Source organism: Elephas maximus, chromosome 1 (assembly GCF_024166365.1).
Source record: "Elephas maximus indicus isolate mEleMax1 chromosome 1, mEleMax1 primary haplotype, whole genome shotgun sequence".
NCBI lineage: Eukaryota > Metazoa > Chordata > Mammalia > Proboscidea > Elephantidae > Elephas > Elephas maximus.
Genome location: NC_064819.1, coordinates 149287856 through 149311735, shown reverse-complemented (window position 1 = coordinate 149311735; position 23880 = coordinate 149287856). Strand labels below are relative to the sequence as shown.

At 36.4% G+C, this 23880-nt stretch overlaps 1 protein-coding gene and 1 pseudogene across 6 annotated transcripts in view; one reads left to right on the top strand and one right to left on the bottom strand.

The window, feature by feature from the left end:
* Positions 1 to 23880, top strand: part of SNX14 (sorting nexin 14) — a 127452-nt gene that overhangs the window by 92277 nt on the left and 11295 nt on the right. For 5 of the 6 annotated variants that reach the window (XM_049896722.1, XM_049896698.1, XM_049896713.1 and 2 more), the window contains 8 exons: positions 646 to 729; positions 3981 to 4081; positions 6010 to 6121; positions 8302 to 8342; positions 8524 to 8643; positions 10697 to 10820; positions 11103 to 11267; positions 11447 to 11542. In XM_049896722.1, the coding sequence (XP_049752679.1) occupies positions 646 to 729; positions 3981 to 4081; positions 6010 to 6121; positions 8302 to 8342; positions 8524 to 8643; positions 10697 to 10820; positions 11103 to 11267; positions 11447 to 11542 (843 nt within the window). The remainder of the gene's footprint in view (positions 1 to 645; positions 730 to 3980; positions 4082 to 6009; positions 6122 to 8301; positions 8343 to 8523; positions 8644 to 10696; positions 10821 to 11102; positions 11268 to 11446; positions 11543 to 23880) is intronic. The other variant, XM_049896704.1, reaches the window with a different exon arrangement.
* On the bottom strand, positions 10023 to 10141 carry LOC126058154 (uncharacterized; annotated as a pseudogene).

Here is a 23880-nt window from a genome sequence, read left to right as displayed (position 1 = left end):
ATAGAATTGGAATAGGTAGTCTGACTCTAGACTTAGTCTTTAAATCATTACTTCATATCTGTGCTGTCTGGTTTGATAGCTCCTAGTCACATGTAACTATTAAAATTTAAATTTAATTAAACTTTCAGTTCCTTAGTTGCCTGGGCACATTTCAAGTGCTCAGTAGTGACCCAGTGCCATACTAGTCAATGCAGGCATATAGAACATTTTCATAATTGCAGAAAGTTCTGTTGGACAGTGCTGCTCTTTATTAAATCAGGACAGTTTGGTAAATATTTTTGAGATCTAGGTATATCTGTTATAAATTTTTATAAATACTTATATTTATATCACTTTTGTGACATGTTTTAAAAATAATGATAATTACATAAGTTCTTGAAGTTTTTTCCAGCTCTATGATTCCATTGTAAAAAAAAGTATATTCTTGAGTAACATCATAAATAGATGATATTCATCAATCTCTTCTAAGCAATTTAAAATTAAAATAGGGAATGAAATATATTAATAATGTAATGCCAAGAAATAATAAATTATTAAGACTTGCATAATTTCTAGCTTATATGTTTAATGTTTTAAATACAGTATCCTTTTAGTAGTAGGTTGTAAAAGTATATATTACTCAATGTGTATTTATTCAATTTACAGTTGGGCATGAGCCTGAACATTGGTCTGTCTATAGAAGATACCTTGAATTCTATGTACTTGAATCAAAACTAACAGAATTTCATGGTAGGCTGTTCTTTTTTTTTTATAAAGCTTTACATTTCAGCATTAGCCTTGAAAGCTGGTGTGACAGATTGGTTTTTAGATTTTAAGAAATTGTAGCAAAGGATTTTTTTTTTTTTAATTTCTCATTCAAAAATTTGTACACGTATTGTTTTGTGACATTGGTTGCAATCCCCAAAATATGACAGCACATACTACCCTTTTCCACCTCAGTTTCCCTGTGTCCATTCGGCCAGTTCCTGTCCCTTCCTTCCTTCTCATCCTGTTTTTGGATGGGAGCTGCCCATTTGGTCTCATATATCGGATTGAACTAAGAAACATGTTCCTCATGTGTATTATTTTTGGTTTTATAGTCCTGTCTAATCTTTGTCTGAAGAGTGGGCTTTGGGAATGATTTCAGTTCTGAGTTAACAGAGGCCATAATTTGGGGGGTTCTTCCAGTCTGTGTCAGACCAGTAAGCCTGGTCTTTTTACGTGAATTTGAATTTTGTTCTACATTTTTCACCTGCTCTGTCTGGGATTCTCTGTCACGTTCCCTGTCTGGGCAGTCCTTGGTGGTAACTGGGCACCATCTAGTTCTTCTGGTCTAAGGCTGGTGGAGTCTCTCATTAATTTGGTCCGTTAGTCCTTTGGCTAGTATTATCCTCGTGTCGTAGGTTTTCTTCCATCTTCTTTGCTCTGAGTGGGATGGGACCAGTAGATGTATCTTAGATGATTGCTCACAAGCTTTTAAGACCCAAGACACTACTCACCAAAGTGGGATGTAGAACATTTTCTTTATAAACTATGTTATACCAGTTGACCTAGATGTCCCCTGAAACTATGGTCACCTGGCCTCAGCCCCAGCTACTCTCCCTCAAAGTGTTTGGATGTGTCTAGGAAACTGCTTTGCTTTTGCCTTGGTCCAGTTGTGCTGACTTTCCCTATATTGTGTGTTGTCTTTCCCTGCACTGAAGTTGACACTTGTCTACTATCTAGTTAGTGATATCCCCTCCCCTTCCCTCTCCACACTCATAACCATCAAAGAATGCATTTTTCTGTGTTTAAACATTTTCTTGAGTTCTTATAATAGTGGTCTCATACAATATTTGTCCTTTTTGTGACTGACTTATTTTACTCAGCATAATGCCCTCCAGATTCATCCATGTTGTGAGAGATTTCACGGATTTATCATTGTTCTTTATTATTGCATAGTATTCCATTGTGTGTGTGTACCATAATTTGTTTAACCATTCATCTATTGATGGGCATTTAGGTTGTTTGCATCTTTTTGCTATTGTGTAGCAAAGAAATTTAACAGTAGCACTTATGTATAATCTTATTGATAAGTGCTATGATGTGGACAGCCAAAAGAAAGAACAAATCAGTATTAGAAAAAATACAACCAGAATGCTCCTTAGAAGCAAGGGTAGTGAGACTTAGGCGTGCTTACTTTGGATATGTCATCAAAAAAGACCAGTCTTTAGAGAAGGGCATCATGTTTGGCAGAGGGCCAACAAAAATGAGGAAAATCCTCGATGAGATAGATTGACACAGGAGCCACAGCAATGGACTTAAACATAACCAGTATGAAGAATGCCCAGGAACAGTGTTTTGTTCTGTTATACATAAGGTCACCATGAGTCAGAGCTGATACAATGACAACTAATAACAACACGATGTACATAATGAGTAGTAGGAATATACTGTTTTTAGGTTCTCATTTTTGGTTATCAGTATGTTTAAAGTTTTTGTAGTGCACATTTATTTTTTTAATAATAATTAAAAGGTAGCTGTTATTTAACTCTTTTTGAAAAGACTCTCCAATTTAATTTGTACTTATCTTGAGTTGGCAGAGGATTTAAACTGAGCATTTCTTTATTTTTTTATTGTATTTTAGATGAAGGTTTACAGAGCAAAGTAGCTTCTCATTAAACAATACACGTATTGTTTTGTGACATTTGTTGCCAACCCTGTGATGTGTCAACACTCTCCCCGACTTTGGCTTCCCTGTTATCAGCTTTCCTGTACCCTCCTGCCTTCTTGTCCTTGCCCCTGGACTGGTGTGCCCATTTAGTCTCATTTTGTTTTATGGGCCTGTCTAATCTTTGGCTGAAGGGTGAAACTCAGGAGTGGCTTCATTACTGAGCTAAAATGGTTTCCGGGGGTTAACCAGGCATTTCAAGGTTTCTTACATCTTCCTGGGTAAACATGTTTGCTACACATCATGGTATATGTTCTGATTAGGCTCTTAGATTTAGATATGGGAACAAAACTTATAATTGAATGTTCCTTTTGAGGATAGATCAATTGGGAAAGGAGAACACTCTTCTTTTTTCGTTCTTTTTCTCACTCTCCTTAGTTATTTTAGTTAATACCAACAATATAGTTAAGAAATATTTACAGGCATTTTGTACATACATAGATTGGTGAGTTTGATTTGAGTGTTCTGAGTCTTTTTATTTTGGAAGAGCTCTGTGCAGTGTCCCTTGATCCAAATCTAGGCTGGTTCTGATTGAGAAGAGCAGGGAACCTTCTTTACCCTGCTATAAGAGCTGAGCCTATCATAATAAAATCATCATAGGAAGACAAAGAATACAAGGTCCTACTCCATAGTTTTTGCCTTGATTTGAGTTTGTACTTGTCTTCAATTTTTTTTCCTTTGTCCCTGCTCACCTGATGCAATGCCATCCTTGGCTTGTTCCTTCTCTGAGAACTTTTCCTATTGATTTATGACTGAGAGAAGATAAATTACCTCCAAACTTTAAAACCCAGACCAGTTGAAGTTAGTGGGATTCCCAACAATGTTGTTCATCTTGGATACTAAAATTTGCAAAGTCAGCCCTATTTAAGAAAGCACGGTCTTGGTTTTTCAATTGTGTTTTTACGTTATATAGCATTGGCAAAACATTACCTGTTTTTCCACGAGGGAACAGGTGTTTCTTCGAAGATCTTGTTTTATATAGAACCCTGCCAATTTCAAAATAATCTCATGATAATTTTTAAAGCTGGTTTAATAGTATAGAAGGCTAAGTAAATCTGTCAAGAAAGAGCAATTGTCGAGAGAGAGTAATATTTTGGATGTCAATATAGATGCAAGTTCTTTGGTCTGGACTTCTGACTTGAAGCTTTCTGATTTTATAAAGATTACTTAAAGGATAACGTATCATTAAGAGGCAGCACTGTGAATCTGAATTTGCAATAGTGAATGTATCAATTCAGTTTTTTAACTAGGAGTAGGACATAGCAATAACTTTAATATATGCTAATTTCAGGCACATTTCCTGATGCTCAGCTTCCTTCTAAGAGGATCATTGGCCCTAAAAATTATGAATTCTTAAAGTCAAAGAGAGAAGAGTTTCAGGAATATCTACAGGTATAGCACCAACTGTGTCATTTAATTTAAAACACTGTATCATAGCATTCTCTTGTCTATTTTCTCTTGCATAGATATGCTTTGCTTTACAAATATGTTTCTATGTGCATGTTCTAAATTCTTTTTTTTTTTTAATTTTTTTCCATGTGGATATGAAAATGAATTTTTGCCAGCCTTTTTTTTTTTTTTTTTTAAATAACTAATTAAATACCAGAGATTTTCTTAGGGGCAAAAATGTATGAGGCTTAGTTTAAAATTTTTTTGGTGTGGGAAGTTTAAAAAAAAGAAAGAAAAACTTGGTGTAAAATATTAAATACATTTTAAGAATACTGGGTAGTTTTTGTTAGAGTTCTTTTCTGTGTAATTTTGTTTTGTTTTTAGCACTTTCTGAACTTTGGACTCCCCCCCCCCCGCCCCTTACTCCTTAATCCTTCCGCTTTTGCAGTGCACAGATGTTTTTCTAGTTTCTGGGATCTCCTGACTCTGTGTCATTCCCCTCTTGGAATTGAATTCCCATTTTTCAAAGTGTGCACATATTGTGTTATGTAAACAATGTAATTGGTATATTATTCCGATAGATGGTGTAATCATCCTAAAAGTTACTTGTTTGAGACTTCTGTTTTCCAAAATTAATTAACATCTTCCTTTATCAAATGAATAAGACCAGAGAGAGGATACTTTTATTTATTTGAAAAAAGAAAGTCTCTTTAATTTAGGCATGGGAATTTGTAGTTTTTTTTATCAAGTGTTAATTCAGTAAAATTTGGATGCCCCTCAGTCAGACATACATTTTATATTAAAAATATTCAGCTGTGTAAAGGGGTATTTACATTTTATTTCCTGTACTTGAGCAGTTAAATGCTTTTAACCCAGAAAGTATTTTCTATATCATTTTTTGGTGAGGTAAATTGAAATATGAAATAACTCTTAATTGCTGCCAGAATGTTTGAACACAACATATGTTAGTGTTAACCTGTATCTTTGTTGATACATTAACATTATTTTAACAGACTGATTTTAAGAATTAAAGAATTTCATTTAAGAAGAAATATTTTCTGGTAGTATGGAGTTAAATTAGATGTTACTGTACTTATACTTTATGTAGGTTTCTGTTCAAAAAGTTTTATAATCATGAAATAGTTACAAAACTGAAATATTAGGTTAAGATTGTATTTAAAATTTTGTCTTTAAAAAATCAGTTTATCTTGTAAGAAAATGGTATTGCAAAAAGTAGCAGACGACAGATTTTCCAAGTAATTACTTCACATTAATTACATTTAGCTTTTTGCAAAACCCGTTGTGCTGATTTCTCTTAATTACCAAGGAAGTTGTATATTTTAATACTCATTTTATAGTTGAGAAACTGAGAACTAATATTAAAAAAAAAACCCAGTGCCGTCGAGTCGATTCCGACTCATAGAGAACTAATTTTAGTTAATGTTTATTCTTACTTCTGAGTGTGAGGTACTGTGCTAAATGCTTTATATAACAACACTATAAAATAGGTTGGAAACTCTGGTGGCATAGTGGTTAAGAGCTACGGCTGCTAACCAGAAGGTTGGCAGTTCGAATCCACCAGGTGCTCCTTGGAAACTGTATGGGCAGTTCTACACTCTGCCCTCTAGGTCTCCATGAGTCAGAATCAACTTGACAGCAATGGGTTTGGTTTTTTTGGTTAAAGTAGGTAGTGTTGTTACCCCCATCTTACAGGTGAGGAAACTGACTCTTGGATGATTTAGGAACATTTCTATGATCACCTAGCTAGCAAATGGAAGAGCCAGAACTCAAACACATGTATGTCTGTGTGTACAGGCCGAGTTACGTACTATCTGCTATGCTAGTCCCTCTATAATTGCAGCCTTTTTGTTATTTTGATAATTAAAGCGCTCTAATGGTGTTTTCCTTTCTCTTTTTTAAATTCATTCAAGAAACTTCTGCAGTATCCAGAACTGAGTAATAGTCAACTTCTGGCAGATTTTCTCTCCCCCAATGGTGGTGAAACACAATTTCTTGATAAAATACTACCAGATGTAAATCTTGGTAAGCCAATTTAAAGGATCATATATAAGAGGATAAACTGAAAAGAAAAAGAAAGCAGAATTTTCAGATTAACTGGTTACTTTACAAAAATAATTTATATAATATAGCCATGTGTCATATTTCAAAGGGCCTTATTTCTGCCTTTGAAATAGGTTGTCAGATGAAGACTTTAATTTGTCCAACTCTGAGCTTTGATTATTTAAGCAGTTACTAATAGCCATATGTCCTATCACAGAAACTTAAATTATCCAATGTCTTTTTGCCTTTATTTTGTGAACTTAAGTATAAGAAAAGTAACAAAGGTGTTTTCAACATTCATGAATATGTGTTTTCATCACACAGTATATGAATGACTATAATCTTTGAAGCTTCTCATAAGATATCTCAACAAAGGCCAGATGTGTTGACATTTGACTCAGTTTAAGACTTGATTGCTTTCCCCTATATCTTTTTTAAAGATAAACTAGAAATAATACAAATGTTTATCAACAATAGAATGGAAAGATAAATCATTGTTGGATTTATAACATTTAATATATAACAATAAAAATGATTAAACTGTAGCTCATGGAGCCCTGATGGTGCAGTGGTTAAAGCGATCGGCATCCCAAAGGGGAATTGACTCAGTGGCAGTGGGTGGGTGGTGGTGTAGCTCATGAGTTGGAATTGACTTTAAGGCAACTGACAACAACTTGTAACAGTGTGAATAAATCTTAAAAATATAATATTGAATGAAAGAAGCAAGATATTAAAGAACATATACAGCAAGATTTCGTTTATATAAAGTTGAGAAACAGACCAAACTAATACAAGCTGGAAAAGTTTGAATAAAACTGTTAAAAATAATGATGAGAAAAAAAACTATTTCTAAATATATTTTATATGATGTTACTCTAAGTATGTATATAGAATTAAATTAGTTAATTAAACATTGCATGTAGGCATTTGTCTTTCATCTGTATCTCCCAAAATTAATTCATTCAGTTGTGCCAAAATATTTCATGGGTGTATGGGGAGAGGTCTTATTAGAGGAAAATGTTCGGGCACTTTATATTTGGTTACATATGACACTTAGGAAATAGAATTGGGTAGACCTGGTTACTGATTAGGTTTGATTGAAGGAGAAGAAATGATCAAAGATGACACAGGTTTCAGTTTAAACATTTGGGTGAATGTGGTTGTTGCTTGCTGAGGTAGGGGATAAATTGAGTCATTTTCAACTTGAGTTTATAGAATATAGTTGTTGGAATTTTATAAGGAAGGAAAGGGCCAGAGAGGGGCAAGGATTAGGGATTTGAATGTTATTTGGAATCATATTTGAACAAATAAGATGGCTCAGGAAAGTGTAGGATGAAACTCTGTATTTTAAGGAACACAGAAACATTCTAAGGAGGGAGGAGTGGCTTATTAGGGGTATAAGAACAGAAAGGAAATATACGGGTGGGAGGGATGGGTTGGTTTGAATGTTGTAAAACAACCTCTATTTTTATTTTTTGTTATTAATGTGCCCAGCTATTGCTATCTCTGTTTTTTAATTGAATTTAAAGAAATTCAAGCTTTTTTTTTCAGGTTTAACAGTCATTTCCAAATGCTTAAGAAAATTTCAACATGTTTGATATTTTATAAGAGAACCTGGAGATAAGATCAATAAGGAATTTTGGCAAACATCAAATTAGAATAGATATTCTTAATCTAAAATTGAGAATATAAATTTTATTCAAATAACCAGTTAAAATGTTATAGCAATTCTTAGACTTTTTATTCTTTTGACTACCTTTTGCTTATTTTTAAACATCATTAGATACTCATCATTGTTTAAAATATTTTGAAAACATTTTCTTATGGAAGTTTGGAAATGTACACAAAAGTAGAGAAAATAACATAATGAACCCTCACTCTACTTCAATTATCAACACTTGGCTTGTGCCATTTCTTCTCCTACCTGCCACCCTACTGGATTATTTTAAAGTGAAGCCCAGACTTCATACCATTTCATCTATTAATAGTTCAGAATACTGTATTTACTGGAAATTTTTTGTTGAGCTTGGAATGGTCAACTGTAAATATTTTCTAACAGTTTTTACTTGGCTTTTTAGTAAATTAAATTATCTGGTGAAGTATTCATATGAGAAATTGTAAGATATACTTGCATAAAATTAACATTTTACTTTTAATTGCAGGGAAGATTATAAAGTCTGTTCCAGGAAAACTAATGAAAGAGGTGAATAACTGATTTATGTGTATTTTATAATATAATAGTCATAACCATATTAAAAAATATATATTTTATAATCAAACAGCCATAAACATATTTAAACATAGATGAATTGTAATTGGTTATATGATACTAAAAATCATAATTTTGATTTTGGATTCTCATACACTGATTTTTATATCACCAGAAAGGTCAGCATTTGGAGCCTTTCATCATGAATTTCATTAATTCTTGTGAATCTCCCAAGCCTAAACCAAGTAGACCAGAACTGACCATTCTCAGCCCTACTTCAGAAAACAACAAAAAGGTACTGCAAGTTGCATTCAGGAGCCATTAAGTTTCAAGTTGCCTTACTCGAGATTAATTTTTAATAATTTTTTTTGTATTTTTGGTGGAAGTTTACACAGCAAGCTAGGTCCCCCTTTGACAGTTTCTGCACACAGTGATCAGTGACATCAGTTACGTTTTTCACATTGCGTCAGCGTTCTCAGTAATTGTGTCCTGGTTGTTCTGAGATAACTTTCTATGATAGGAAGACTCCTTTGTTAATAAAATGGATGGGACCTTAAATTTTTTTAATATGGAAATCAGTTGCATAGTATACAGAAAGAGTATTATATCCCGTTATTTGGTTCTTTGCTGTGGTTAATGTTTCTTTAGATGCTGTATTTACATACCATTACCATTTGTATATTTGGGAAATTTTAAAAAATGGTTTTCTTAGGATACAAATTACTAACTTCCAATAATCAAGGGATTAATTGCTGTAATGTATTTATTTATTTTTTATATTACCTAATTTTAATGGCTTATAAAATATTTCATCCATTCATTAGACAAGCATTCTGTTGTGTGCCTACTACTGAGTGCTATGACCTGGGAATATAAAGATACAATCCCAGTCCTCAAGAAGCTCAGTTTCGTGGCCAAATATTGCAAGCTTAGGGTGCTGTGGGAGCTCACAGGATACCTTCCCACAAGAAAGCCCTTCAATTATGTTATTATTATAAATGGTATCTTTAACAGTTTTTTTTTTTTTAACTCTATAACTTTATTGTTGGTAAACAGAAATGCAGTTAATTTTTTGTATATCGTTTTTTTATTCAGCAATACTCTTCCCCTGTGCTTCTCTTGTAGTACCTGTTTTACTTCATTTAATTTATTTCTTGACTTATTTCTATTAGATGTTAAACTTCTTGGAGAACAGTGATCCATCGTTGTATTCCCTGATTTTGGTATACTACCTGGCACATAGAAAGTACTTAATAAATGCTTATTGGATGGATCTGTGAATAAACAAAATAATGCTTTTGTTAAAATTAGTTATCCAGTGTATGTTTAATTATTGATTAATAGAATTTTGGATATTTTGGGAGTAATTTCATTTCAGCATTTTTACTAAGAGTAATTCTGAATATCTTATTTTTTCGACACTGATTAGGCCTTTCTGGGGTTTGATTATTATTGTCCTAATGAACTTTACTTAAAGCTTAATTTTAACTTCTAAGTACTCATTAATTAAATAAAACCAAAAAACCAAACCCATTGCAATCGAGTTGACTCTGATTTATAGCAACCCTACAGGACAGAGTAGAACTGCCTCACAGGGTTTCCGAGGAGTGGCTGGTGGATTCCAACTGCCGACCTTTTGTTTAGTAGCCAAGCTCTTAACCATTGTGTCACCAAAGCCTACCTCACCAGTTATTCCCAGGCGATCTCCCATCCAAGTACAAATCAGGTGCAACCCTGCTTAGCTTCCAAGATCAGACGAGATAGGGTATGTTCAGGGTGGTATGGCCGTAGACATTAATTAGATAGTGATTTATGATTTTTAAATAATGTTTCAATTTTAGCCATCATTAATATAATTATACATATTTACATGTTCATTTGCTCCCTTTGGTATTAAAAAAAAAAAAAGAGATCTTTATGGATCATGAATTATCTGTTAAGTCCTAAGTAAATGCAGGCTTTTATTTGAGATTTTTGGGGAACATGTATTTTTCTATACAATTTTGAGTATAAATGTGGAATTTTGGAAGCAGATCTTAACCTATCTACTGTTGGATTAGAAAAGGTTTAAATGCTTTTTCTGGTCACTTTAGCCTAAGTGGTTATCACCAATAAGTGTAATAAACTATAAACCCCACCACTACCCACTGCCGTCGAGCCGATTCCGACTCATAGCCACCCTATAGGACAGAGTAGAACTGCCCCATAGAGTTTCCAAAGAGCGCCTGGTGGACTTGAACCGCCGACCTTTTGGTTAGCAGCCGTAGCACTTAACCACTACGCCACCAGGGTTTCCAAATAAACTATATAAACTATACTCCTCTTTATTATTTGAACTTTTACTTTAGCTTTTCAATGATCTGTTCAAGAATAACGCAAACCGAGCAGAGAATACAGAGAGAAGACAAAATCAGAATTATTTTATGGAGATGATGACTCTGGAAGGAGTCTATGATTACCTGATGTATGTAGGTAAGACCTAAGTGGTTTAAGTTAAAACTTGCTTTTCAGTCTTCTGTTACATTTCTTCTGTAATGCAAATTAATGCTCTTGAGTGTCGCCCCTTCAAAACAATTTTTTTAATTGAAGATACTTCTTTTATAATATTTTAATTAGTCTTGAACATATTAACATTATTGGTGTTAACAAATGAACTATTGACTATTGCCGTTTGTGTTTTTTTTTTTTAAATTGGAAAGTGTTCAAAATATCCATTTATCTTAATAATGAGGTATTCTTTGTGCTAATACTCAGGACGGGTGGTTTTTCAAGTTCCTGACTGGCTTCATCATCTCTTAATGGGAGCTCGAATCCTCTTCAAGAACACTCTGGAAATGTATACTGACTACTACCTTCAGTGTAAACTAGACCAGTTATTTCAGGAACATCGTTTGGTGTCACTCATAACACTTCTCAGAGGTTTGTATTTTCTCATGTGTGTGATTCAAGTTTTGAGTAGTCTTAATGATCTTAACTGAATCTAAAAGAGTCAGAAGTCTCCCCCTCCCCTTTGGTTTATTAGTATTTTTATTATGAGGAAATACTTCACGTATAAATAGTTGAAAATTTCAGCAAAAATTTCCTTTTGTCTCTTTTAGATGCTGTATTCTGTGAAAATACTCAACCTCGCTCTCTCCAAGACAAGCAAAAACGAGCAAAACAGAGTTTTGAAGAAATGATGAATTACATTCCAGGTGTAATATTAAAGAAGTAACTTAACGTTCATTTGAGTTAGCAGTCCTTTGAGGTCACAACATATACTAATCATTGAGGCTAATGTTTATTGTGAGTTATCGTTTTAGAAAGAGCTGTAAGGACCAATAAAAGTTAACTCTTTAGTTAAATAATATTTGGTTTTTATGATTCTAGCAGTTAGAATTTTAAGACAGACAGTTTCTATGCACATGATAGCCAGAGTCTTTCAATAATAACTTATAATCAGAATGATCAAAGTGACAAGTCTGTGGGGCAGTTGGAATCCTGCCGCCCACTGCACCATGAGGAGAGCTGCAATAATGTGTATAACTGAAAGATCAGGCTTCATTGATTCATTCCAAATGATTAAGCACCTTCCATGTGCCAGGTACTCTGTAGAGTTTAAGGGATATAAAAAAATGTACTTAGCAGTTAATTTTAGCAGGGAGGACAGATAATACAAAGCTTTCATGTAGTAATAAAGGTATGTTTAAGTTACAGAGGTATCACAAAGGAGGAAGGCTGGTGTCCTCTCTGGTAAAGGAAGTAGGTTTGGGACTCTATTGAATGGTAGTTGGCTCTTACTGGAGCCCTGGTAGTGCAATGGTTAGGTACTTGGCTGCTAACTGAATGGTGGTGGTTCAGACTCACCCAGCGGCCCCACAGGAAAAAAGAGCTGACAATCTGCCCGCATAAGATTACAGCCTAGGAAACCCTATGGAACAATTCTACTTTGTCATATTAGGTCACCATGAGTCAGATTTGACTGGGTGGCACACAACAGCAACCTCTTACTGAGATAGGAGATACAAGGAAAAAATGTCAGGGGGTCAAAGCAGAGGATTCTTAGGATATTTTGAGTGTGAAGTGCTATAAATTATACCGGAGAAAATGTCTAGTAAGTAATTGGATATCAGGGTTTGAAACTTGGAGGAAAGATGGTGCAGGATAGAGACATGGAAATCATGTGTGAGTGGGTAATAGTGCCCAGGAACAAAATATAGAGTAAGAAGAGAAGAGGGCTTAGGAAAGAACCCCAGAGAATTCTTAACATTGAAGAATTAGCCTCAAAATAGTCCTGTGAAGACAGTCTGTGTGAAGACAATTATGTTAAATCCCTAGTCTCAGTATAAAAATGAACATGAGCTATTTTTGGGTAAGTTTTTTTTTGTAGGTAGATAGTGAAATAATTTCTTACCCATTTGTAACATGTTGTTGTTAGGTGCCACTGAGTCAGTTCTGACTCATAGTGACCCTTTGTATAACAGAACAAAACGCTGCCCCAGTCCTCAAAAGTTATTGCTGTGTTTGAGCCCAGTGTTGCAGCCTCTGTGTCAATCCATCTCATTGAGGGTCTTCCTCTTTTTTGTTGACCTTTTTCATTTAAAACTGAGGAGACCCTTATCGTTCCAGGTTTTTAACAGTCTCGGTTTTGATATTCAGAAACCGCATGGAAAACCAGTGAATGCAGTAATTTGTTATTTTTCTGAGGCATTCATAGCTTTGTGTTTAAATCACAACTACTACAAGACTTCTGTTTAGGAAGGAGTAACTCAGCTAAGTAGGAGCCCTAGAGGCACAGTGGTTAAATGGTCGGCTACTAACTGAATGGTTGGCAGTTTGACTCCAGCAGCTGCTCTCTGGGAGAAAGATGTGACAGTCTGCTTCCATGAAGATTACAGCCTTGGAAACTCTATGGGGCAGTTCTGCTCTGTCCTAGAGAGTCACTATGAGTTGGAATTGACGGCAGTGGGTTTGGTTAGGTAACTTAGCTAGTGAGTAACCCTAGCATTTCTTTCTAATTTCCTCTGCTCCTTATCTCTTACTTAGTGACTCTTTAAGGATCTGAAAGCATCACTTAGATTCGTCCATTATGCTTCATGCCTTTTAATTGGGAAATTCTATTGTAGTTTGGTGAATCATAAGATTCACAAAGATCTATTTTGGGCCACTTACCTTGAAAATGTCAAGCATCTACTATGCTTATTGTAAATGGAGTTTGGCCTTTGCATCTTAGGGTTAGATTTATCTCCAAGCCAAACATAAAGTGAGAGTTTTCCATGAAAAGCATTTAAAGTTTAGTTATGATTAAGGGAAAGAAGGGCAAAAACTTGAATACCTTGCTAAGAATAATTTTCTTGCTTGCAGGTATACATTCAGCAGAAATTTTAATAAGGACTGTTTTTGGTAACAGGAATGACACATGACAGCTGTGCAGTCAAAAATCAATCTGAACTTTTTAAAAAATATATTTTATTGTTTTAGGTGAAAGTTTACACAGCAAATTAGATTCCCATTCAGCAATTCATGCACAAATTGTCCTGTGACAATCCCCGTAATGTGTCAGCACTCAGTGTTTCCACCCCACCTGCCCCATTCCCATCTATCCAGTTTCCCTGCCCCTTGCTGCCTTCTCACCTTTGCTTTTTGTTGACTGTTTGGTCTGTTTAAAGGAAAACATTCACCACAGGCATTATTGTTTATTTTATAGGCCAGTATATTATTTGGTTGAAAGGTGACCTCTGGGAGTTGCTTCAGTTCCAAGATAAAAGGCTATTTTAGGATTACAGTCTCAGGGCTTCCTGTAGTCTCTTTCAGTCCAGTAAGAATCTCAACTTTTTGGACCCTAAGTTAGTATTTAAACATTTATAGCATTTCTTGAAATGATTGTTCTGTAAGATGGTTAATAGTGATTATGCAAATAAATTAAAAAACTGGTCACATTTTTTGAAGAAAGTCTAGCTTAAAAAACTAAATAAACGCCTTTTTTATATTTTTTTCTTATATTGAAATATTCAAACATTATGGAAATATATAAAATAAAAAGTAGAAGCCATCTACTCCCCACTGCACAGAAGTAGCCACATGCTTCAGTTTGGTGTGAATCTGTAGACATCCTTCTTGTGTACAAATGTACATTCATTGTTTCAGGGTTTTATGTTGTTTTGTTTTACGCTAGTAGTATAATACAGTACAGGCATACCTCGATTTACTGCACTTTGCTTTATTGCACTTTGCAGATACTACATTTTTTACAAGTTGAAAGTTTGTGGCAGCCCTGCATCGAGCAAGTCTATTGGTACCATTTTTCTAACCGCATGGGCTCACTTCGTGTCTTTGTGTCACATTTGGGTAGTTTTGTAATATTTCAGACTTTTTCATTATTATTGTATCTGTTATGGTGATCTGTGATCAGTGATCTTTTTTCTTTATTGAAGTTTAGATGAAGGTTTACAGAACAAACTAGTTTCTCATCAAATAGTACTACATTGTTGTATAATCTTGGTTAAAAACCCCACAACATGTCATTACTCTTCATTCTCAACCCTGGGTTCCCTGTTACTAGCTTTCATGTTCCCTCCTACCTTCCAGTCCCTGCCCCAGGGCTGGTGCACCCCTTTAGTCTTGTTTTTGTCCATGGCCCTGTTCAACCTTTGGCTAAAGGGTGAACTTTAGGAGTGGCCTCATTACTGAGCTGAAAGGGTACCCAGGGGCCATACTCTCAGGGTTTCTCTAGTATCTGTCAGGCCAGTGAGTCTGGTCTTTCTTTTTGAGTTAGAATTTTGTTCTACATTTTTCTCCAGCTCTGTTTGGGACCCTCTATTGTGATCCCTGTCAGTGCAGTCAGTGGTGGTAGCCGGGCACCATCTAGTTGTACTGGACTCAGCCTGGTGGAGGTTGTGGTAGATGTGGTCCATTAGTCCTTAGTGTCTTGAGTTTTCTTCATTCTTTCTTACTCCCAAAGGGGTGAGACCAGTGGAGTATCCCAAATGGCTGCTCACAAGCTTTTAAGACCCCAGACACTACTTTCCAAAGTAGAATGTAGAACACATTCTTTATAAACTCTGTTATGCCAATTGAGCTAGACACACCCAGAGACTATGGTGCCCATAGCCCTTAGCATAGCAATTTGGACCCCCAGGGAGTTTGGATGTGTCTGTGGAGCTACCATGGCCTTGCCTTGTACAGGTTGAGCTGGCTTCACCAGTATTGTGTACTGTCTTACCCTTCACCAGAGTTACTGCTTGTCTGTTTTTTTATTGTCTATTAAGTGTTTTTTTATCCCCACCCCTCCCCCCCTTGTAACCATCAAAGATTGTTTCTTTTTGTATGTAAACCTTTTCATGAGTTTTTACAGTAGTGGTCTGATACAATATTTGTCCTCTTGTGATTGCCTTATTTCACTCAGCATAATGTCCTCCAGATGCATTCATGTTATGAGATGCTTCACAGATTCATTGTTGTTCTTTAGCATTGCATAATACGTTTGTTTATCCATTCGTCTGTTAATGGGCATCTAGGTTGTTTCCATCTTTTTACTATTGTGAACAGTGCTGCAGTGAACATGGGTGTACATATGTCTATTTGTGTGACGACTCTTATTTCTCTAGGATATATTCCTAGGAGTGGTATTGCTGGATCATATGGTATTTCTATTTCTAGCTTTCTAAGGAAGTGCCATATCATTTTCCAAAATGGTTGTATCATTTTGCATTCCTACCAGCAGTGCATAAGAGTTCTGATCTGCCCGCAGCCTCTCCAACATTTGTTATTTTCTGTTTTATTGATTCGTGCCAGTAATACCGGGGTGAGATGGTATCTCATTGTGGTTTTGATTTGCATTTCTCTGATGGCTAGAGGTTGTGAGCATTTCCTCATGTATCTGTTGGCCACTTGAATGTCTTCTTTGGGTGAAATGTCTATTTATTTCCTTTGCCCATTTTTTAATTGGATTATTTGTCTTTTTGTTGTAGAGGTACTGGATTTTCTTGTAGATTTTAGAGATTAGACCTTTGTCTGATTTGTAATAGGCAAAAATTATTTCCTAGTCTGTAGGTTCTCTTTTTACTTTTTTGGTGAATCTTTTGATGAGCTTAAGTCTTTCATTTTTAGAAGATCCCAGTTATCTAGCTTATCATCTAGAGTTCGTATATTGTTGGTTGTGATTTGTATCCTGCTAATGCCATGTATTAGGGCCTCTAGCATTGATCCTTTTTTTTTTTTTTTAACTTCATAGTTTTGGGCTTTATATTTAGGTCTTTGATCCATTTTGAGTTAGTTTTTATGTATGGTGTGAGGTATGGGTCCTGTTTCATTTTTTTGCAGGTGAACATCCAGTTTTGCCAGAACCATTTGTTAAAAAGACTGTCTTTTCCCCATTTGATGGACTTTGGGCCATTGTCGAAGATCAGGTGACCATAGGTGGATAGATTTACATCTGGGTTCTTAAATCTGTTCCATTGGGTATCTGTCGTTATACCAGTACAGGGCTGTTTTGACTACTGTAGCTGTATAGTACTTTCTGAGGTTAGGTAGTGCGAGTCCTCCTACTTTATTCTTCTTCAATAGTGCTTTACTTTTCCGGGGCCTCTTCCCTTTCCATATAGAGTTAATGATAAGTTTTTCCATTTCTTTAAAAAATGTTGTTGGTATTTGGATTGGTATTGCATTGTATCTGTAAATTGTTTTGGGTAGAATTGTCATTTTCACAATGTTGAGTCTACCTATCCATGAGCATGGTATGTTTTTCCATCTATGTAGATCTCTTTTGGTGTCTTGCAGCAGCATTTTGTTTGTATAGGTCTTTTACATCCCTGATTAGATTTATTCCCAAGTATTTTATTTTATTTTTTTAGGGGCTATTATAAATGATATTGTTTTCCTGATTTCTTTTTCATCAGTCTCTTTTTTGGTGTATAGGAATCCAACAGAGTTTTGTATGTTTATCTTGTATCCTGCTTCTCTGCTGAATCTATTAGTTCCAGTAGTTTTCTTGTGGCGTCTTTTGGATTTTCTTGGTATCATATCATCTGCAAATAGGGAGAGTTCAACTTTTTCATTAGCAATTTGGATACCCTTTATTTCTTGCCTTATTGCTCTAGCTGACTTCCAACACAATGTTAAATAGGGGTGGTGATAAAGGGCATTCTTGTCTTGTTCCTCTTCTCAAGGGGAATGTTTTCACCCTCTCTCCATTGAGAACGATGTTGGCAACTGCTTTTGCATAGATGTCCTTTATTATGTTGATAAATTTCCCTTCTATATCTATTTTATTGAGAGTTTTTATCAGAAATTGGTTTTAGACTTTGTCAAATGCCTTTTCTGCAATGATTGAAATGATCATGTGATTTTTTCTTTCCATTTATTTATGTGGTGGATTATGTTGATTGATTTTCTAATGTTGAACCACCCTTGCGTACCTGGTATGAATACTACTTGGTCATGGTGTATTATTTTTTTGATATGATGCTGAATTCTATTGGCTAGAATTTTGCAGAGAATTTTTGCATCTATATTCATGAGAGATATTGGTCTGTAATTTTCTTTTTTGTGGTATCTTTGCCTGGTTTTGGTATCAGGGTTATGCTGGCTTCATAGAATGAATTTGGAAGTATCGCTTCCTTTTCTATGTTCTGAAATAGTTCGAGTAGTACTGGTGTAAGCTCTCCTTTGAATGTTTGGTAGAATTCTCCAGTGAAGCCATCTGGGCCAGGGCTTTTTTTGGTTGGGAGTTTTTTTTTTTTTTTTTTTATTGTTACCTTTTCAGCCTCTTCTCTTGTTATGGGTCTGTCCAGATTTTCAACATCATTTTGTGTTAGTTTAGGTAGGTAGTGTGTCTCTAGAAATTTGTCCATTTCCTCTAGGTTTTCAAATTTGTTGGAGTATAATTTTTCATAATACTTGGTTACGATCCTTTTTATTTCAATTAGATCTGTTGTAATGTCCTCTATTTCATTTCTTATTTGGGTTATTTCCGTTCTGTCCTGTTTTTCTTTTGTCACTTTGGCCAGTGGTTCATCGATTTTGTTGATACTTTCAAAGAACCAACTTTTGGTTTTGTTGATTCTTTCTATTGTTTTTCTATTCCCTATTTCATTTATTTCTTCTCCGATCTTTATTATTTCCTTTCTTCTGGTGGCTGTGGGCTTCTTTTGCTATTTTCCTTCTGTTTGTTCATGTTGCATAACTAATGTTTTGATTTCATCCCTTCTTTTTTGATGTGTGCATCTATTGCTAGAAATTGACCTCTGAAGACTGCCTTTGCTGTGTCCCAGAGGTTTTGGTATGATGTGTATTCATTCTTGTTTGATTCTAGGAACTTTCCTGTTCCATCTTTGATTTCTTCTGTTACCCAGTGGTTTTTAAGCAGGGTGTTATTCAGTTTCCATGTAATTGATCTTGTTTCCTTACTCTTCCTGTTGTTAATTTCTACTTTAATGGCATTGTGATCAGAGAAGATACTTTGTATTATCTCAGTGTTTTGGATTTTGTTAAGGGTTGCTCTCTGGCCTAAGATGAGGTCTATTCTGAAGAACATTCCATGTGCATTGGAAAATAATGTGTACTTTGCAGCTGTTGGGTGGAGTGTTCCCTATACATCTATGAGATCAAATTGAGTGATTGTGCTCCTTTGCTTCTTATGTATCTTTGTTGAGTTTCTTTCTAGATGTTCTGTCCATTACTGAGAGTGGTGTGTTGAAGTCTCCTACTGTTATTGTGGAACTGTCAATTTCTGTTTCCAGTGCTGTGAGAGTTTGTTTTATGTATTTTGGAGCCCTGCCATTGAGTGTGTAGATGTTTATTATGGTTAAGTCTTTATGGTGGATTGTCCCTTTAATCATTATATAGTGCCCTTCTTTGTCTTTTATGGTGGATTGTGGTTTAAAGTTATCTGAAATTAGTACTGCCACTCCCGCTCCTTTTCGGTAGTTATTTACTTGACATATTTTTTTCCATCCTTTAATTTTTAATAAATTTATGTCTTTGTTTCTAAGGTGTGTTCCTTGTAAATAGCATATTGATGGATCCTGTTTTTTTAATCCATTTTGTCACTCTGTGTCTCTTTATGGGTGCATTTTGGCCATTTACATTTAGTGTAATTATTGATAGGTGCGAGTTTATTGCTGTCATTTGGTAGTTTTTTTTTTTGTGGTGGTGCTGACATTTTCTTTGTTCCTCTTACTCTCCTGTGCTGAGTTCCTTTTGTATGTGGATTTCTTTTATTTTATTTTATTGTAGATCTTGTTTTTATTGAGACTGTGTTTTTCTTCTTTATTTTGATGACTAGGTTTGCTAACTTTTGTTGTGGTTACCTTGAAATTTACCCTCATCTCCCTAGGCTTGAACCAGTCTATTATTACTTGGTATCACCTTGCCTTCCTCTCCATTAGAAAGTTCTATACCTATACCGTTTATTCTATCTTTTATTGTTCTGACGTTGTTGTCATTTACAGATTAACCTCTCTGGTTCCCTGTTACAATTGTTTTGGTTTTGGATAGTCCTTGAGAGTTCATTTCCTTGGCTGGTATCTGGCTGGTACAATCTTCTGTCCTAGATTCAGGCTGTGGTATGATGATGTTTGCTCTCAGACCAGAGGACTCCTTTTAATAATTCTTGAAGTTCGGTTTTGTTTTTACATATTCCCTTAATTTCTGTTTATCTGAGAATGTCCTAATTTCACCATCATATTTGAATTAAAGTTTTTCAGGATATATTATTCTTGGTTGGCAGTTTTTTTCTTTCAAGGTTTTATATATGTCATCCCATTGCCTTCTTGCCTGCATGGTTTCTGCTGAACAATCAGAGCTTAATCTTATTGTTTCTTCTCTGTATGAGACTTTTTATTTTTCTTGAACTGCTCGCAGGATTTTTTCTTTGTCTTTGGTTTCAGCGAGTGTGATTATGATACGCCTTGGTGTTTTTCTTTTGGGGTCTATCCATATGGGATTCGTTGAGCTTCTCAGGTGGTCAGCTTTTCATCATTCTTGATATTAGGGAAGTTTTCTGTCAGCAATTCTTCAGTGATCCTCTCTGTTTTTCCATTTTCTTTCCCTGTTCTGGAATTCTGATCACTTGCAAATTTTTGCTTTTAATTGTATCCCACATAATTCTTAGGGTTTCTTCATTTCTTTTTGTTCTTTTTTCTGATTTTTCCTCAAACAGAGTTGTATCCAAGTGTTTGTCTTCAATTTCCCTGATTTTGTCTTCTGTTGTTTCAAACCTGCTCTTCAGCCCTTCCATGACACTGTCCATTTCTGAAATCTTGTTGTGTATCTTTTGGATTTCTAATTGTTGTTTTTGTATGATTTCTAGTTGTAAATTTATTTTGGCATTTTGTTCCTGTTTTACTTTCCTGAATTGTTCCAGTTTTTTGTATTTTCCATGAATTTGTCTGCCTTTTCCATAAATTTGTCTATTTTTTCTCCTCATTTGTATCTGCTTTTTGCTTCAACTCTTGCATTGCTCTGAATATTAGAGATTTGCATTCCCTGTCAGGTAGCTCTAGTGCCTTTTCTTCTACTGGAAAGTCATCTGGTATTTTATTTTGGACACCTACTGGAACCACCCTGTCCTTTTTTTTGTTGTTGTTGTTGTTGTTGATATGTTTTGATATTGTCCTCTGTCTTTGGAACATTCAGTAGTTATTTTCTTCATTTCTTGAGTGTAAGTTTGTTTTGTCCTGCTTTTTTGTTTCATTTGGTTATGTCTGAGCAGGCAGGCTGTGCGTTCTTTGCTATTTACGCATCTGTAGTCAGGATACTTTTCACCTCCTTGTCCAATGGGCAGGGCCAGTCATTCAGCTATGGTGCATTGGGGCAGGTCCAGGTGAAGAGGAGGGGCTGGAATGGATTCTTTGTGGCACGTAGTAGGGTCGACAGGGCAGGCCAGGAATAAGTGCTGGGCAGGTTCCAGTAAGCCATGCCTGTACTGCTCAGTGATGTGATGTTCAGCTTACAGTGCAGGTAGGCAGGAAAGAAGGGGGAGGTTGTGATGTGTGGAGCTAATAGGGGTATGGGAAAGAGGAGAGAGAGGAGACAGAAACAGGATCTAAAAACAAACAAGCAAATAAAGAAAGAAGAAAAAAGAATGCTAAGGGAGCTTGCCACTGGAGTGGAGAGATGAGAAACCGAGAAATGAAAAAAAGCAAAAAGCAACAAAAAAAGATAAAGGGAGAAAAAAAAAAAACAGATAAAAATTTAGAAGAGGAAGAAAAGAAAAGCCCCCAGGAGTCCCAGAGTCCTACTGGTGGGGCTGCTAAGATGTAGGATGTGGCTCGCCGGCTGTGTAGTATAGCCTGGCTAGAGGGAGTATAGATGCCACACAGCACCATGTATTCAGGAGACAGAAAAAGAAGATAAATGTAGAGAGAAGAGAACTGAGAAATGAAGAAAGAGAGAGAAAAGAAAAATGAAAGAAAGAAGGAGAAAAAGAAATTCCCCCTAGGATCTCACCTATGCAGCTGTGCAGATTGGGGGAGTGTCTCCTAAGCCATGCAGTGCAGCCTGGCTAGAAGGGGCTTCCAAGCTGCAAAAAGAAAAAACAAATAAAACAGAACAAAGCAAAATAAAACAAAACAAGCCCCAGGGGTCCCACCAGCATGGCATCACAGGCCAGGGGACTCGTTCCCCAGTCGAGCATGGCTTCACAGCCCTTCAAGAAGAAGCAAAGATGGCACATGGAGCCAGGTGTTCCAGAGAAGGGAGGGGGAGGTGATAGGAGGCACAGAAGAAACCGAAAGAGAAAGAACCACAACACCTGCTCAGGGGCCCGGCCAGTGTGGGCAGGGTGAATCCAAGCAGCCTGAGGCCAAAGCAGTTGCCTCCTGGCCAAGAGACTGCAGTTGGCAGGAAGCAGAGGACGCCAAAGGAGGGCAGGGAGGGGAGGGCTAGGAAAGCGTATATTGCTCGTTACCGGGTGCTCTTTCTTGCTGGGAATTTCGTGAAGCTGCTTGCCTGTACTCCCTGTCTGGATCTCCGATGTGGGTGGGGCGAATCCAAGTGCCAGGGATGGTACACTTCCTGCCCAGCCGAGCCATTGTAGCCAGCCAGGAAGCTCGGAGGTAGAGCAGTGGGAAGAGAATGGAGGGTGGGAAAGCCGTGTATCATTAGTTACCAGGTGCTCTGTCTCCTGCTGGGAGTTCTGTGAAGCTGCTTTCCTGTGCTCCCTGTCTGCTGATCCTCGACAGGAGTCCAGGATGGCGGATCTGTGCTGTTGTTAGCTGATGGGGCTCTGTGCACGTATCTCTTCTCACTTTCTGTCCTCTGTCAGTTTCTTATTCCATTCTGTGCTTGGCTGAGTTCTTTATCTCTTCATTTGACACATCAGGTTCCAGAAATGTTTGTTTCACTTAGTTTTTCGGGTCTTTGCTGTGGAGGGATGGCATAGTGCAGAATTCTGTCTATGGTGCCATGTTGGCTGGAAGGTCCCGTGATCACTGATCTTTGATGTTACTATTATAATTGTTTTGGGGTACCATGAACAGCGCCCATATAAGATGGTGAGTTTAATCGATAAATGTTGTGCATGTTCTGACTGCTCCATGGATTGGCTGTTCTCTCTCTCCCTCTCCTCTGGCCTCCCTATTCCCTGAGACATGACATTATTGAAATTAGACCAGTTAATTACCCTAAGTGTTCAAGTGAAAGGATGAGTCACATGTCTCTCACTTTAAATCAAAAGCTAGAAATTATTAAGCTTAGCGAGAAAAGCATGTCAAAAACTGAGGTAGTCCGAAAACTAGGCCTCTGTGCTGAACAGTTAGCCAAGTTGTGAATGCAAAGGAAAAGTTCTTGAAGAAGATTAAAAGTGTTACTCCAGTGAACACACCAGCCTAATAGTGGTCTGAATAGAAGATCAAACCAGCCACAACATTCCTTTAAGCAAAATTCTAATCCAGAGTGAGGCCCTAACTCTCTTCAATTCTGTGAAGGCTGAGAGAGGTGAGGAAGCTGCAGAAGAAAAGTTTGAAGCTAGCAGAGGTTGATTGATGAGGTTTAAGTAAAGAAGCTGTCTCTGTAACATAAAAGTGCAAAGTGAAGCAGTAAGTGCTAATGTAGAAGTTGCAGCAAGTTATCTTAGAAGATCTAGCTGACATAATTGATGAAGGTGGCTACACTAAACAACAGATTTTCAATGTAGATGAAACAGTCTTATATTGAAAGGGGATGCCATCTAGGACTTTCACAGCGAAGAGAAGTCAGTGCCTGGCCTTAAAGCTTCAAAGGACAGGCTGACTGTCTTGTTAGGGGCTAATGCAGCTGGTGACTTTAATTTGAAGCCATTGCTCATTTACGACTCTGAAAATCCTAGGGCTCTTGAGAATTATGCTAAATCTATAAATGTGCTCTATAAATGGAACAACAAAGCCTGAGTGGCAGCAAATCTGTTTACAACATGGTTTACTGAATATTTTAAGCCTACTGTTGAGACCTACTGCTCAGAAAGAAAGATTCCTTTTGAAATATTACTGCTTGTTGACAGAGCAAGAGCTGATGTACAAGGAGATTGTTTTCATGCCTGCTAATGCAACATTCATTCTGCAGCCCATGGATCGAA